Below are 16,301 nucleotides of genomic sequence, written 5' to 3' on the forward strand. Positions count from 1 at the left end.
CCAAACGTACACGTAGTGCGTTTTTCGATCACTCTAACTTCAGAGATGCTGTCCAGAAGCCCAGAGCGGTTCCGGACAAGCGCTTTACTAAGCGCCTCACTGACACGCGTTACCCCTTCCCCTCTGACGTAGTTAAGGGTTGGGCTCAGTGTCCCAAGGTGGATCCTCCAGTCTCTAGATTGGCGGCTAGATCTGTGGTATCGGTTGCAGATGGCTCATCGCTAAAGGATGCCACTGACAGGCAGATAGAGCTCCTGGTGAAGTCCATCTATGAAGCCACGGCCGCGTCTTTTGCCCCGGCCTTTGCAGCCGTGTGGGCACTACAAGCTATCTCGGCTTGTCTGGCTGAGATTAATGCGGTTACACGTAATTCTGCTCCGCAAGTTCCGTCTTTGACTTCTCAAGCGTCAGCTTTTTCTTCCTACGCCATGAACGCAGTCCTAGACTCTGCTAGCCGTACAGCTGTGGCATCCGCTAACTCTGTGGCAGTTCGCAGGGCCATGTGGCTGCGCAAATGGAAGGCACACTCGGCCTCCAAGAGGTTCTTAACCGGTTTGCCGTTTTCTGGCGAACGCTTGTTTGGCGAACGATTTGGATGAGATTATTAAGGAATCCAAGGGAAAGGACTTTTCCTTACCCCAGTCCAAACCAAAGAGACCTCAGCAACGAAAAATTCAATTCAGGTTTCGATCCTTTCTTCCCTCCGCCAAGCCCCAATCCGCTTCGTCCAGCAGGCCGGAGAAAGGCCAGAGGAACAGAGGAACTCCTATGCGTGGCGGTCCAAGTCACGCCCCCAAAAGGCCGCAGGAGGCACTGCCTCCAAGGCGGCCTCCTCATGACTCTCGGCATCCCCTAGCCGCATCCTCGGTCGGTGGCAGGCTCTCCCGCTTTGGCGACGCCTGGTGGCCACATGTTCAAGACCGATGGGTGAGAGACATTCTGTCTCACGGTTACAGGATAGAGTTCAGCTCTCGTCCTGCGGTTCGTTTCTTCAGAACCTCTACGCCCCCCGCTCAGGCCGACGCACTTTTTCAGGCAGTAGTCACTCTGAAGACAGAGGGAGTTGTGACCCCCGTTCCCCTTCAGGAACGTGGTCGCGGCTTTTACTCCAACTTGTTCGTGGTGCCAAAGAAGGACGGATCATTCCATCCCGTTCTGGACCTCAAACTGCTCAACAGACATGTGAGCACCAGACGGTTTCGGATGGAATCTCTCCGCTCGGTCATCGCCTCGATGTCACAAGGAGACTTCCTAGCATCGATCGACATCAAGGATACTTATCTCCACGTGCCAATCGCACCCGAACATCAACGCTTCTTGCGTTTCGCCATCGGGGACGAACACCTTCAGTTCGTGGCATTGCCTTTCGGCCTGGCGACAGCCCCACGGGTTTTCACCAAAGTCATGGCATCCATCGTGGCGGTACTACACTCTCAGGGCCACTCGGTGATTCCCTACTTAGACGATCTCCTAGTCAGGGCCCCTTCTCGGGTGGCGTGTCAACACAGCCTTACCGTTGCTCTGACGACTCTCCAGCAGTTCGGGTGGATCATCAACTTCCCGAAATCCAAGTTGACACCGACCCAATCGCTGACTTACCTCGGGATGGAGTTTCATACACAGTCAGCGGTAGTCAAGCTACCGCGGGACAAACAGATTTCTCTGCAGGCAGGGGTGCAATCACTTCTTCGGAGTCAGTCACACCCCTTAAGGCGCCTCATGCACTTCCTGGGGAAAATGGTGGCAGCAATGGAGGCAGTGCCGTTCGCGCAATTCCATCTACGGCCACTCCAATGGGACATTCTCCGCAAATGGGACAGGAGGTCGGCTTCCCTCGACAGGAACGTCTCTCTTTCTCTTGCAACCAAGACGTCACTTCAGTGGTGGCTCCTTCCCAATTCTCTATCGCAGGGAAAATCCTTCCTACCCCCAACCTGGGCTGTGGTCACCACGGACGCGAGCCTGTCAGGATGGGAAGCATTTTTTCTCCACCACAGGGCTCAGGGAACCTGGACTCCGATAGAGTCTTCCCTTCAGATCAATGTTCTGGAGATAAGGGCAGTGTATCTAGCCCTATTGGCTTTTCATCGGTGGCTGGAGGGCAGGCAGATCCGTATCCAGTCGGACAACGCCATTGCCGTCGCATACATCAACCACCAAGGCGGCACTCTCAGTCGTCAAGCCTTCCAGGAAGTCTTGTGGATTCTGCAGTGGGTGGAAGCCACAGCCTCCACCATCTCCGCAGTTCACATCCCGGGCGTAGAAAACTGGGAAGCAGATTTTCTCAGTCGTCAGGGCATGGATGCGGGGGGAATGGTCTCTTCACCCAGACGTGTTTCGAGAGATCTGTCGCCGCTGGGGAACGCCGGACGTCGATCTCATGGCGTCACGGCACAACAACAAGGTCCCGGCATTCATGGCACGGTCTCAGGATCACAGAGCTCTGGCGGCGGACGCGTTAGTTCAGGATTGGTCGCAGTTTCAACTGCCTTATTTGTTTCCTCCTCTGGCGATGCTGCCCAGAGTGTTACGCAAGATCAGGTCCGACTGTCGTCGCGCCATTCTCGTCGCTCCAGACTGGCCGAGGCGGTCGTGGTACCCAGATCTGTGGCATCTCACGGTGGGTCAACCGTGGGCGCTTCCAGACCGCCCAGACTTGCTGTCGCAAGGCCCATTTTTCCATCTGAATTCTGTGGCCCTCAACCTGACTGTGTGGCCATTGAGTCCTGGCTCCTAGCGTCTTCAGGATTACATCCGAAGAGTGTCGGAGCTTGCAGCGCGGTCATGCAAAGCCCCCTTCCTGGTTTTTCACCAGGATAAGGTGGTTCTGCGTCCTGTCCCGGAATTTCTCCCTAAGGTGGTATCCCCTTTTCATCTAAATCAGGATATCTCCTTACCTTCATTTTGCCCTAATCCAATTCACCAATGTGAAAAGGATTTGCACTCTTTGAATCTGGTGAGAGCACTCCGGTTCTACGTGTCTCGCACGGTGCCCCTGCGTCGTTCAGATGCGCTCTTTGTCCTTGTCGCTGGCCAGCGTAAGGGTTCGCAGGCTTCCAAGTCAACCTTGGCTCGGTGGATCAAGGAACCGATTCTTGAAACCTACCGTTCTTCTGGGCTTCCGCTTCCTTCAGGGCTAAAAGCCCATTCTACCAGAGCCGTGGGTGCGTCCTGGGCATTGCGGCACCAGGCTACGGCTCAGCAGGTGTGTCAGGCAGCTACCTGGTCTAGTCTGCACACTTTCACAAAACACTATCAGGTGCATACTTATGCTTCGGCAGGCGCCAGTCTAGGTAGGCGAGTCCTTCAGGCGGCGGTTGCCCACCTGTAAGAGGGGGCCGTTTTTTCGGCTCTTTTTATTGAGGTATTCTTTTACCCACCCAGGGACTGCTCTTGGATGTCCCAATTGTCTGGGTCTCCCAATGGAGCGACAAAGAAGAAGGGAATTTTGTTTACTTACCGTACATTCCTTTTCTTCTAGCTCCTATTGGGAGACTCAGCACCCGCCCCTGTTCCCTTCGGGCTGGTTGTTCTTTTGTGTACACATGTTGTTCATGTTGAATTGTTCTTTTGGTTCATGGTTTTCAGTTCTCCGAACATCCTTCGGATTGAATTTACCCTAGACCAATTTATAAGTTTTCTCCTTCCTGCTTTTGCACCAAAACTGAGGAGCCCGTGATCCACGGGAGGGTGTATAGGCAGAGGGGAGGGGTTACACTTTTTAAAGTGTAATACTTTGTGTGGCCTCCGGAGGCAGAAGCTATACACCCAATTGTCTGGGTCTCCCAATAGGAGCTAGAAGAAAAGGAATTTACGGTAAGTAAACAAAATTCCCTTCTTTTCTTCACCGCCCAATGGTAAAACACTTTGACACCACATATGTTTCAATGTGTTCACTGCACCTCTAGATGATTTTAGAGGTGTCTGTAAAATAGGGGGTTTCTGCTGTTCTGGCACCTCATGGGCTCTGGCAATGTAACATGGCATCCGCAAACCATTTAAGCCAAATCTGCACTCAGATATGGCGCTCCTTCCACTGTGACTGAAAAGTAGTTTTCAACCACATATAGGGTATTTGTGTACTCAGGAAAAAATGGACCATAAGTTTGTTACGAAATTTCTCCTTTTACCCTTGTGAAATGTAATTTTGTTTAAAACAAAAAACAAAACCCCCATAATATTTCATTTTCACCTCCCAATATTATAAAACATTCTGTGAATTATCAATGAGTTCAAGATATTCACCACATCTCCTAGATACATTTTTTGAGGGGTGTAGTTTCCAATATGGAGTCACGTGGGGGATTCCACAGTTTAGTAAATCAGGGGCTCTTCAAACACAGCATGGTGTCCCCAATCTCTTCCAGCCAAATTTGCATTCCATAAATCAAATGACGCTCCTTCCATTCCAAGCCCTGTCATGCTCCCAAACAGTAAATTTCCACCACATATGGGGTATCGATGTACTCGGGAGAAATTTTACACCAAATTGTATGGTGGATTTTCTCCGGTTATTGTGAAAATGCAAAATTTGAGGCTAAAGAAGCATTTTTGTAGGAAAAAGTAAAAATATTCATTTTTTATTTATTTTCCTTCCACATTGCTTTAGTTCCTGTGAAGCACCTGAAGGGTGGTTGAATGTGGTTTTGAGCAGTTTGAGGGGGTGCAGTTTTTAGAATGATGTCACTTTTGGGTATTTTCTGTCATATAGGCCTATTCCTACAAAAAAAAATGTTTCAAATGGTTCTATTGTAAAGTTCACATTATTTAATTATTTTGTGTTTTTATAGCTATCTGGTTTAAGGGCTTTAAAAATGTGAAAATTGCAAAAACGTTTTAAGCAAATTTTGCCAAGTTTTCTATATATTCATAAGTAAACTCAAATAATATCGACCAAAATTTACAAAGATCATGAAGTAAAACGTGTCATGAAAAAACATCTCAGAATCACTGGGATCCATTGAAGTGTTCCAGATTTATTACTGCATTGTGACACTGGTCAGAATTGAAAAATGAGGCTCAGTCATTAAAGGGAACCTGAAGCCGCGGTGCATGACACGCATACGTCATATACACGCGCCGGCATTGAGGTCCTGCGCATTGCAGTATTTTGATACAGATGAGTGTATATAATATATATATATATTTATATTATGGTATCCACTATGCATTATAAATAACACCTTATTCTGCCAGTCAGACAATCCTGAGTTCATGGTGCCCTCACTGTTCATAATATACTCGTGTAGATGTCCAGACAAATGGGCCTGATCCCAGATCATAATGCATGGACTGACCACTACTCTCCCGACCTGAGCGTCTCTGCCCTCATAGAAATATATGAAGCTGTCTGCTGTCATGATCCTGTCAGGAGACCGGGGGCCAATCTGTTCATTACGGTCAAGGATCGGGCCGATTTTACTGGGACGTCTGCACAAGCCCATAGATGTTACAGCCAATGCTGACTGTGGCATCTAATAACTGTATCCCAGCCAGGCCCCTCCTGTGACCACATGAGTGCAGCACCTATGACCCTACAATCACCAGGACCTGTACAGCATTTTGCAAAAACGTCCTCCGATTCAATTTGTAATATTTCGGTAACACAGTGAATATTTCAGATGTCTACACGGCATGCTTCTATTTCCATGCAGAAACTTCTTGTCACACGTGGATGGAGTTACTGTATTACATATAATATATACACAAATTTCTTTGCTTTTCAGCTTGTCCAGATGACCTTTTTAAAAAGCTAAGATCATGCCAGCCTAAGACGATAAAAAAATGCAAGGAGATCAATATTTCCTTTTTCCCTAAAGAGTCTCAGGTAATTCCCACAGATAAGTCTGATTTTCATTTTATCCCTGTCCCCATATGTTTTTGTTATATGGTACATGGTGCATTGCTGTGACGAGGGTTCTTGGTCCCTGTAGGTGTTCCTGTTGAATGTCCCTGATGCTTTTCACCTGCTGTATAGTCCAGATAAATCCGTGAATAAAGAATCTGCAACCGATTCCATTGCTCAGCAGATAGTGACGCTGTGCGCGACTCTGGACGAGAACCCTGGCGTCCGCTTTAAGAGGTAACGTCCAGAAACCCTTTCCTGTCTATGACTTTTGTATGAACATCATCTATGGCAATAAAACTACTTTTTGTTCATCACAATGATTCATCTGTGTAGAGATCCCCTGGATAATGCGGAAGATTTGGCCAACTTGGTAGAAGAAAAACTTGTGGGGTTTTACAAGACGGATGAAAGAAATCAGTGTAAGGTAATGTGAATCTAAATCAGACAAGTGCAACTATTCAGTACTCCGCTTATCCATACAATCTTTGGGCTCCTGTTCCACTTTTAATGAACTGGGTAATTTTAGCTTTGCCTATTGGCATGCCCATGATTTCAGCATCAGGCTTGTGTATCATTATTGTATACAGAGAGAGGCTAGCGGGGCCCACACATTACAGGATTAGCCAGCCTAACATGAAGCAGGCATTGTACTATAATTCTGTAGTGATGCTATGAGTAATGTCCCTGCAGGCCTGTACGTGCATACACCCTCTAAGGCCTCTGCCACACTCACGTGAATTTCACGCACGTGCCGAGAGACACGTATTTTCCCTGCGTGTTGTGTGCAGGTAAGTACGTGTCTCTGGTACGTGCGTGACACGTGTGTTCTACGTGTGCTATCCGCGATAGCACACGTAGAATCAGTAATTATCATACTCACCTGGTCCTTCCTGATGTCCGCGCTGCTGTCCGTGGTGCTGATCCTCAGGCTCCAGCCCTCCCGTCTCCCCGCTGCTGCTGCTGCCAGGCTGTGAAGTGAATATTCAATGAGAATAATGAGCGGCGGTCGGCAGCAAGAGGCAGCAGCGGCAGAGACAGGAGGGCTGGAGAAGGTGAGTTAATGTTTTTTTTTTTTTTAACTGACATGTGTGTTTTCTCCGGCGCGTGTCACACGGGACCGCATCCACACTACACCCGTGTGGTGCGGGTGCGGGCCGTGTGACACCCGTGCTGCCGGCGAAAAACCGGACATGTCAGCGCTTTGAAAATCGCACACACGTACAAACGCACACGGACACACGTTCCGTGTGGTTTTACGTGTGTGTGCCTGCTACAATAGGGTAGCATTGGTTAAAGTGTCTCCGTGCCGCCGGTACGTGTAAAAAATGACAAACACGTGCCGGAGGCACGGATGTGTGGCACAGGCCTTAGGTTGAATTTTCATGTCCTGAAGTCATCCATTATAGTGGATCCAGCAGAGATCTGTTGGCAAAAAAAGTTATGCAGACAAAACTTTTTTCGCCGTTGTTAAATAACTGATGTCTGCTGGATCTGGTTTTCTGTTTTTTTTTTTTTTATTTTTTTTTAATATGGGCGTTTATGGAAATTGGATCCGTTAACGGATTGCTATTTAGTAATTCGTTATTCTTGCATTTGTAATGGATCCGTTACAAATGGCAGATAAATAGCAATCCGTTAATGGATCTGTTCTCCATACACTCCCATGTAAAAAAAACCCCAAAACAAACAAAACGCATCCAGCAAAAATAATTTGGCAAGAGATCTCTGCAGGATCCATTCTAATGGATGATTACAGGACATGTGAACTCAGCTGTACAGTGTCTGCTGAATTTGGCAGCATTTATTGTATGGTTCAAAGCCAAATAATCACATCCCGTTGGATTTAAAGAAGGTTAAAAATAAAACCATTACTATATGGTGATGGTTCATGTGGGGGGAAAAAAAATCTTGTTTGAAAATTTTGTTTTTTGTTTTTTTTTTCCTTCTTCATGCAGGAGAAGTCTCAGTCTCAATTACTTATACTTGACCGAGGATTTGATCCGGTGTCTACAGTGCTGCATGAGCTGACTTTCCAGGCCATGATTTATGATGTCTTACCTATTGAGGACGATGTTTACAAGTAAGTGTTTTACTCACCTCTCCATTGCCATCGCCGCCCGACGCTGGATTTTGGCTCAGTGCGCATGATCCCGGACTTACGGTCATGCGCACTACTTCAGTTTAAGCTGGGATGCATACATCCAACTTCATAGTGCGTATGACCGAAACTCCGGGGTCATGCGCACTGAGCCGAAGTCCCCCCCGTCGGGCAGGGATAGCAGCAGAGAGGTGAGTGCGACCATCCTGACACTGCACATTCATTAGCATGTTAGCACGCTCACAGGGGCATACTAACATGCTTATGGGGCCAACTAGCAAGGGAAACAACACCCTTCGGACTAGTCCCCACGCTCATTAGTATACGGTAAAAGATCTTTAGAAATACTTTTTCTAAAGATTTCTTTATCTATGCTAGTGTATACAGGGACGGTTAGGCAGGGATTAGAAATATGCAACTAGAACTGCTCGTGGTGCTGGGTGCATATTGGACCTGACAGGATCACTTTAAAGAACAAAAATGTTCCTGTGGTGAGATCTTATATAGGTGCCCCTACTATGTGCTGTTTAATGGTCGTGTCTGATTGTACAGGGACGTGGTCTGATCATACCACAGCTCCTGGGCAGGGAAGGAAGAGAATAAAGACATTACAGCACGGGATCATAGCTGATTCTTCTTCCCTTATTTTTTTTTTTTTCTATTCTTTCTAAAGTAAAAGGTTTTTCTGCCTTCTTTTAAAAAGGTCTGTTGTTATCACAGATGTCAGTAGCTATGATTCCGTGATATAATGACTGTATACTTTTTTTTTTTTTTGTGTATTTTACTCCCTCCCCGGCCCAGGAGATGTGATATGATCAGACTGTGTCCCAGTACAGTAAGACATGGCCATTACACAGTACACAGCAGGGGCACGTGTATAAGATTCTCCTCACAGGAACATTTATTTTAAACACATCCAATTGTGGATCTTTATTTTTATTTCAAGATATATTGATTAAAATGTACTTTGTGAGAACAACCCTTTAAGTCTTAGAGTGCATGCCCACAATCAGTGTTTGCATCGTTTTGGATGCAGTGTGTTTTCGCTGCATCCAAAATGCTACGATGTAAAGTAAAAGCACAGTGGATGGAACTTCTAGAAATCTCATGCCCATTGTGTGTGTGTGTACGGCCTGCAGCAAAAACTGACCTGCAGTGCGGCTTTCCGAGGCCGCAGCATGTCAATTCATTGCTGCAGAGTCGCATGGATCCTCCGTAGGGAGAACATCAGTGAGAGACCACAGTGCACTGAACCCTGATCATGGGCACGAGCAGCTGCGGTCTCCTGCGGAGCAGACTCTCGGCTCCGGAGGTCAGGAACTGCCATGTCCAGGTCTCAACTGGTCCTGGTCGTGGGCACATATTCTCTAAAGGTAAGTAATCTTAAATTATATTTGGTCGTAAAGTTGTTGTTTGCTATTGTGATTTAATATTCTGGTGAATGTTCTTTCACTAGATAGCTCTGACAGGATCACTCTATTACGTTTTGTCCCATTTCCTAATTAATCAAGGCCCAAAAGAATCTGCTTCAACCACCTAAAGTGAGTCCTATAATGAATTGCTATTGGGTATATATGTGCAGTTAGGCCCTTCCTGCTTTTGGCTCTCCTCCATACAGGGTCCTGATGATACCTCTGTGTCTTATACTTCTATTAGACCTTACATGACAATCCCTGATCTCCTTGAGCTGAGAAGAGATGAACGCAGATAAAAGGGCCCAGCGTTAAGGTTAGGGCTTCTGTCAGTTTGTTCCCATGAACGCTCAGAATGTCTTATCTCCCAGATCCTCACCATCACAACTTATTACATGGTCAACCAGAAAACTAAAAGGTTTCTTACATAAATCGCTATTGTTAAATCGGAAAAATCAGCAACATAAAGAAAATGTTATATTTTTTAAAAATTATAGCTAATCACTAAAAAAATAAACACCCAGGAAAAGGGAAAAATGCCAGATAGCAGGGATATTGTATTGGTCCATAGTTCAGCTCTACAGTATCTGATGGCCAGACGTCTCATACAATGCAAGCATAAGAGGTACTTTTCTTTGCACTGTTTGAAAAATGCCAGGGAAAAATAAACTGTGACCCGGTTTACTATCTGCTTTCTCATAGGTATAAACCAGACAGCGCGGTGGGAAAAGAGAAGGAAGGTCGTTTGGATGAGTCTGATGAAGTATGGGCGAAAATCCGTCACAGACACATTGCTGTTGTCTTGGAGTATGTATGATGGTATAGCCTCTGCATCCGATCTGCCACTTACACGGAAATCATTTTGTTGCAGATATTTTTTTTTCCTTTTCCACACACAATTACATATTAATATCTTGGATTAGTTACTTTATTGGGGCACCCAAGAACCATGAAGTACAACTGCTGTCACCAGGAGGGGACACTAAGAATTAGAAACGTGCTCTTTTTTGCAGACTACACCACATACAGATAGTGGACTAAGACAGTTTAGTTTAATGTCATGTAGGAGACTGCTACAGGTATGGGATCCAGACCTGCTCTGCCTTTGTTTATATTGCTCCAGAGACTGTTTCTTGCCTTTACTCCTGTTGGCCTGCCTCCCATATTGCATGGAGGGAAGATGGATCCAAGGCTCTGAGGACCCCAGGTCCAGACGAGGTTCAGTATGGCTGAGTGTACCTTCCAGCCATACTGCACTTGCTCTGGCTTCTAGCTGCCTGTGTTCCCCTTAGGCTAGGTTCACATTTCCGTTGTTTTGCATCAGTCACATGCGTTGCTTGACGCTTGTGACTGATGTGTTGTACAACGGATGACAAGAATTAGAATTCATTGTCGGACTCCGTTGTAAAAGAGAGAGCGATCAGCTGATCGTTCACAATAGCCGGCCGGCTTTTGAGAGCAAACAGATGATCTCCGGGCGCCCGGCTAATGAGAGTGATGAGCTGATCGCTCACAGCAGCTGGCCGCCGGGTGATCAGCCAATTGCTCACAGCAGCCGGCCGCCGGGTGATCAGCTGATCGTTCGGCCACCAAGAATGTGTGCGGGGGGCGGGGTGAGTGAAGCCGAGCGGGGCCATGGCGCTGAGGACGTCAGTGCTGGGGACTGTGTGTGTGTGTGTGTGTGTGTGTGAGTGTGTGTGTGTGTGTGTGTGTGTGTGTGTGTGTGTGTGTACATACCGAGCGGGGAAGTGGCGGGCTCCCTGCACACGTAGTCAGGGTAAATATCGGGTAACTAAGCAAAGCACTTTGCTTGGTTACCCGATATTTACCTTGGTTACCAGCGTACACCACTTAGCGCTGACTCCTTGCACACATAGCCAGGGTAAATATCGGGTAACTAAGCAAAGCGCATTGCTTTGTAACCCGATGTGTACCCTGGTTACATGTGCAGGGAGCCAGAGAGAGCATGCGCAGCGAAATCCTACAGATTGCACTGCTCAAAAAACGTTACAAGCTGCGTTCCTGCTGCCCGGCAGTCAGTCATTCCACAACTGATCATTCGGGCGGAGGATGCAACGCAGCATCCTCAGTCACAATCCGCCGCTCATACAAGTCTATGGGCACAACGGAATCCACCAAACGTATTCCGTTGTTTACCAGAGCCACGGATTGTGACTGATACAAATTGACGGAAATGTGAACCTAGCCTTACCCTGATGTTCTTTGTCTGCTGACTCGCAACAGTTTCAACCCCTTCACATTCCCTCTTCCCTCTAGCAACTTCTGTTGGCATCTGTGTCGCAACAGCACCGGCCTCCCCATCACTGCTCCTTGCTATCTTGGGAAGCTGGGTGTCTAAATTCGGTCTCGACAGGCCATGCTCCCTTTCCATCAGCCAATTAGGCTCCCATGCTCAGACTTGTTCTTGTCCCTTCCTCTCTGGGCGCTACCATCTTCGTTCCTACATGGCTGTCAGAGAAAGTAACCTCTGCAGGACTACAGAGAAAAACCACTTCCAGATTTTCATTATTTAGAACTTATATTGCAGACTCAAACAATAACATTGAACACAAAGAAAAAAGGGGGAGTCTTGAATGCAACCATGTATTTTTGCAAATATCAAAAAGTATGTTTTTATTAAGAATAAAAAGAGCAATTTACAACCATCATAAAAAAGCACATGTAAGATCTCAAACAATGAGTCATGGTCCAGGAAAAGACAGGTTCACACATTATGCTGCAGAAAAAATTCCCATTGAATCAAACAAATCCCATAATTTTTTTATTTAATTCTCAACATGTATTGTGAATTTCCAGGCTTCCAGTTATGTTGATTACAATAGAGGCTTTCTTCATCGTTCCTTATGGGAGACCCAGACCATGGGTGTATAGCTTCTGCCTCCGGAGGACACACAAAGTACTACACTAAAAAGTGTAGCTCCTCCCTCCGAGCATATACACCCCCTGGATAACCAAATCTAGCCAGTTCAATGCTTTGTGTTCAGGAGGCACACATCCACACATGCATTCTCATCTGATTTTTGATTTTAAAGAGTTGGAAGAAAAGCGGGTCCAAGCTGGACTCCCGGCATGTCACTTCTCACCCCACTGTGTCGGCGGTGTTGTTAAGGTTGATGTCAAGGCTGGAGCCTTACATCCCGCGGGCTCTGGCTTGAAGTGGGAGCCAGCACGGTTCTCACTGCTTTGCAGGAGACCGGTCTCCATCCACAGCCCTTAAAGGACCCTGCCGGACGGAGCACTCATCCCTCAGGGACCTGGCCCTGCGTTTCACAAGCTAAGTATTTGAGACGTTATTGCAGGGGGTCCTTTGCATCTTTATTGTTGGGGAGAGTGTGTCAGGTTACTTTGGTGACATTTCCGGCCAGTTCTCTGGTTTTCACGTGAGAACCGCGCCGAGGGTGCCTGCTCGCCGGCCGCATTGTAAAATTTAGGCCCCGGCTTTGGCTGCGGCCTACTTTCGTTTTCACTGCCCCTGCATGTCAGTCATGCAGAGGGACAGTGCGGCGCCGCCCACCGGCCGTTCTGCATAGGGGAGGACACTCCTCTCTGAGGAGATGTTTCCCTCCCCTGTATATCTCCTTGGCCCTCCGGTTCCCGCTCTTGGACTAGGCCCCGCCCCCCCTCCTCCCTCCGGCACCATTTTATCAGCGTTCTCACACTGATCGGCGCTGGCTGCTGCATCTCTGCAACCTGTCTGGGGGTCCGAGCTGTGGGATCCGGAGGGCACACAAAACGGTCTGGTAAGCCACAACCTCTGGTTGTGGAGTTTATTATACACTCTCTGGGGGTCATTCTGAAGGAGTGTGTTCTTTACTGCAGAGCCTCCACCTCAGCAGCATGTCTCACACTAGGAGCAAGGCTGCAAGGCTGTACTCAATATGCACTGCATGTAAGCTCGTACTGCCTGAACCGAGCACATATCCTCATTGTGATGCCTGCTCTAACATGGTGGTGCCTCAGCCTGGAGTCTCCCCAGTGGTCCCTCCGGCTGCTCCGGCCCCGGTGGCTGAACCCCCGGCTTGGGTAGAATCTTTTTCTAAGGCTATCTCCCAGTCCTTTGCCGACTTCATGGGAGAGTTGTCCCGGACTCTGCTGAGCATGCATCAGCCCCCTTCTCAGGGCGCCTCTGCTGCTTCGGCTCGCTCTGCAGAGCTCACAGAGGATTCTTCATCTGCTCCCAGACCCCGTCCTCCTAAAAGGAGACGCAGGGTCCCCTCTCCTTCCTCGTCCCGCGGCTCCGATTCACGAGCCGACTCGCAAGACGAGGAGGATGTCTTTACTGGGGGCTCGGACGCTACCTCCATGTGCCCCATTGATCTGACCGAGGGTGATGCGGATGTTAGTGATTTGATTGCGTCCATTAATTCTGTACTGGACCTCAATCCGCCAGTATCAGAGGAGCAACCCTCTCTGGCAGAAAAGCACCAGTTTACCTTGCCTAAGAGAACAAGGAGTGTGTTCTTTAACCACTCCAGTTTTCAAGCCACTGTGTCCAAGCCCAGAGCCTGTCCTGACAAACTCTTCCCAAAGCGTGGTTCTGATGACCGTTTTCCTTTTCCACCAGAGGTGGTCAAGGAGTGGGCTCACTCACCAAAGGTAGACCCTCCGGTGTCTAGACTCTCAGCCCGGACAGTTGTATCTGTGGCTGATGGCACCTCACTTAAGGATCCCACTGACCGCCAGGTTGACCTCCTGGCCAAGTCTGTCTATGAGGCGGCAGGGGCCTCGTTCTCCCCATCCTTTGCAGCAGTGTGGGCTCTCAAAGCCATCTCTGCTTCCCTAGAGGAGATGCATTCCCTCACTAGGGACTCTATGCCTGAATTGGTTGCCTTAACTTCCCAGGCTTCAGCCTTTTCAGCCTACGCCATGTCTGCCATGCTGGAGGCTTCTCACCGCACTGCGGTGGCCTCCGCTAATTCCCTCGCTATCCGCAGGATTTTGTGGCTTCGAGAGTGGAAGGCAGATGCTTCTTCAAAGAAGTACCTTGCTGGGCTCCCATTTGCCGGGTCCAGGCTGTTCGGTGAACAACTGGATGAAATTATTAAGGAGGCTACTGGCGGGAAGAGTACTTCCTTGCCACAGACTAAACCCAGGAAACCTGTCCAGGGCAGGAACCAGTCGAGGTTTCGTTCCTTTCGTTCCTCTAACTGGGCGGCCTCTAAGCCCTCGGCCTCGTCTACTAACTCAGCCAAGGACCAGAAGCCCACCTGGCGCAAGAAGCCGCGTCCACAAAGGTCCGCAGGAGCTGCTGCCACCAAGGCAGCCTCCTCTTGACTATCTGGCCGAGCCAGCAACGTCCTTGGTCGGTGACAGGCTCTCCCACTTTGGCGATGTGTGGTTTCAACACGTCTCCGATCAGTGGGTGCGGGATATCATCTCCCACGGCTACAGGATAGAGTTCTTTTCCAGCCCGCCAAACAGATTTTTTCTGTCAACTCCCCCCTGCTCCAAGGCCGCCGCCTTCTCTCAGGCCGTGGCATCCTTACAGGCCAACGGAGTAATTGTACCGGTTCCCGCCATGGAACGGTTCAGAGGTTTTTACTCAAATCTCTTCCTAGTCCCCAAAAAGGACGGTTCCTTCCGGCCCATCCTGGATCTCAAGCTTCTCAACAAGCATGTTCAGGTGCGGCATTTTCACATGGAGTCTCTGCGATCGGTCATTGCCTCAATGACCCAAGGAGATTTCCTGGCATCCATCGACATCAGAGATGCCTATCTGCATGTGCCAATTGCAGTTTCACACCAGCGTTGGCTACGTTTTGCAATCGGAGAGGAACATTTCCAATTCGTGGCTCTCCCCTTCGGGTTAGCCACGGCCCCTCGAGTATTTACCAAGGTCATGGCAGCAGTGGTTGCGGTTCTGCACCTCCAGGGGTTGGCAGTGATTCCTTACCTGGACGACCTTCTTGTCAAGGCTTCATCCAGTGCAGACTGTCAGCGGAGTGTCTCGCTCACTCTCGCCACTCTTGTTCAATTCGGGTGGCTTGTCAATCTGCCCAAGTCCACTCTGACCCCGACCCAAAAACTTACGTACCTAGGGATGCAATTCGAGACTCTGCCGGCACTTGTGAAGCTGCCCTTAGTCAAACAGCAGTCCCTCCATCTGGCAGTGCGCTCTCTGTTGAGGCCCCGCCGTCATTCCATCAGGCACCTCATGCAGGTGCTGGGTCAGATGGTGGCGTCAATGGAAGCGGTTCCCTTTGCCCAGTTCCATCTGCGTCCTCTGCAGCTGGACATTCTCCGCTGTTGGGACAAGCTGACTTCTTTCTTGCACAAGTTGGTGGCTCTGTCGCCACAGACCAGGAGCTCTCTTCAGTGGTGGCTTCGGCCCCTCTCTCTGTCTCAGGGACGCTCCTTCCTGATCCCGTCCTGGGTGATTCTCACCACGGATGCCAGTCTCTCCGGCTGGGGAGCGGTATTTCTCCACCACCAAGCACAGGGCACTTGGACTCCGTCCGAATCAGCCCTCTCGATCAATGTGCTGGAGATCAGAGCTGTGCTTCTAGCTCTCGTAGCCTTTCACCACCTGTTGGCGGGCAAGCACATTCGAGTCCAGTCAGACAACGCGACAGCAGTTGCCTACATCAATCACCAGGGCGGGACTCGCAGCCGCCTGGCAATGTTGGAGGTTCAACGCATCCTTCAGTGGACGGAGGACTCCAAGTCCACCATATCCGCAGTCCACATCCCAGGCGTAGAAAACTGGGAGGCAGATTATCTCAGCCGTCAAACCGTGGACAGCGGCGAGTGGGCTCTGCATCCGGCAGTGTTCCGGTCGATCTGCCGCAAGTGGGGCACTCTGGAAGTGGATCTAATGGCATCCCGTCACAACAACAAGGTCCCGGTTTACGTGGCTCGCTCCCACGATCCTCAGGCCTTTGCAGCGGACGCGCTGGTTCAGGATTGGTCCCAGTTCCGTCTG

The 16,301-nt window shown here is 49.0% G+C and overlaps 1 protein-coding gene across 1 annotated transcript in view; it reads left to right on the forward strand.

The window, feature by feature from the left end:
* The window catches only part of STXBP3 (syntaxin binding protein 3), a 164,312-nt gene that overhangs the window by 55,927 nt on the left and 92,084 nt on the right, over positions 1-16,301 (forward strand). Inside the window, exons 6-10 of the mRNA XM_075320950.1 lie at positions 5,727-5,827; positions 5,934-6,082; positions 6,182-6,272; positions 7,804-7,928; positions 10,061-10,165. Of these exons, the coding sequence (XP_075177065.1) occupies positions 5,727-5,827; positions 5,934-6,082; positions 6,182-6,272; positions 7,804-7,928; positions 10,061-10,165 (571 nt within the window). The remainder of the gene's footprint in view (positions 1-5,726; positions 5,828-5,933; positions 6,083-6,181; positions 6,273-7,803; positions 7,929-10,060; positions 10,166-16,301) is intronic.

This window comes from Anomaloglossus baeobatrachus, chromosome 8 (genome assembly GCF_048569485.1).
Source record: "Anomaloglossus baeobatrachus isolate aAnoBae1 chromosome 8, aAnoBae1.hap1, whole genome shotgun sequence".
In the NCBI taxonomy this organism is placed as follows: Eukaryota; Metazoa; Chordata; class Amphibia; order Anura; family Aromobatidae; genus Anomaloglossus; species Anomaloglossus baeobatrachus.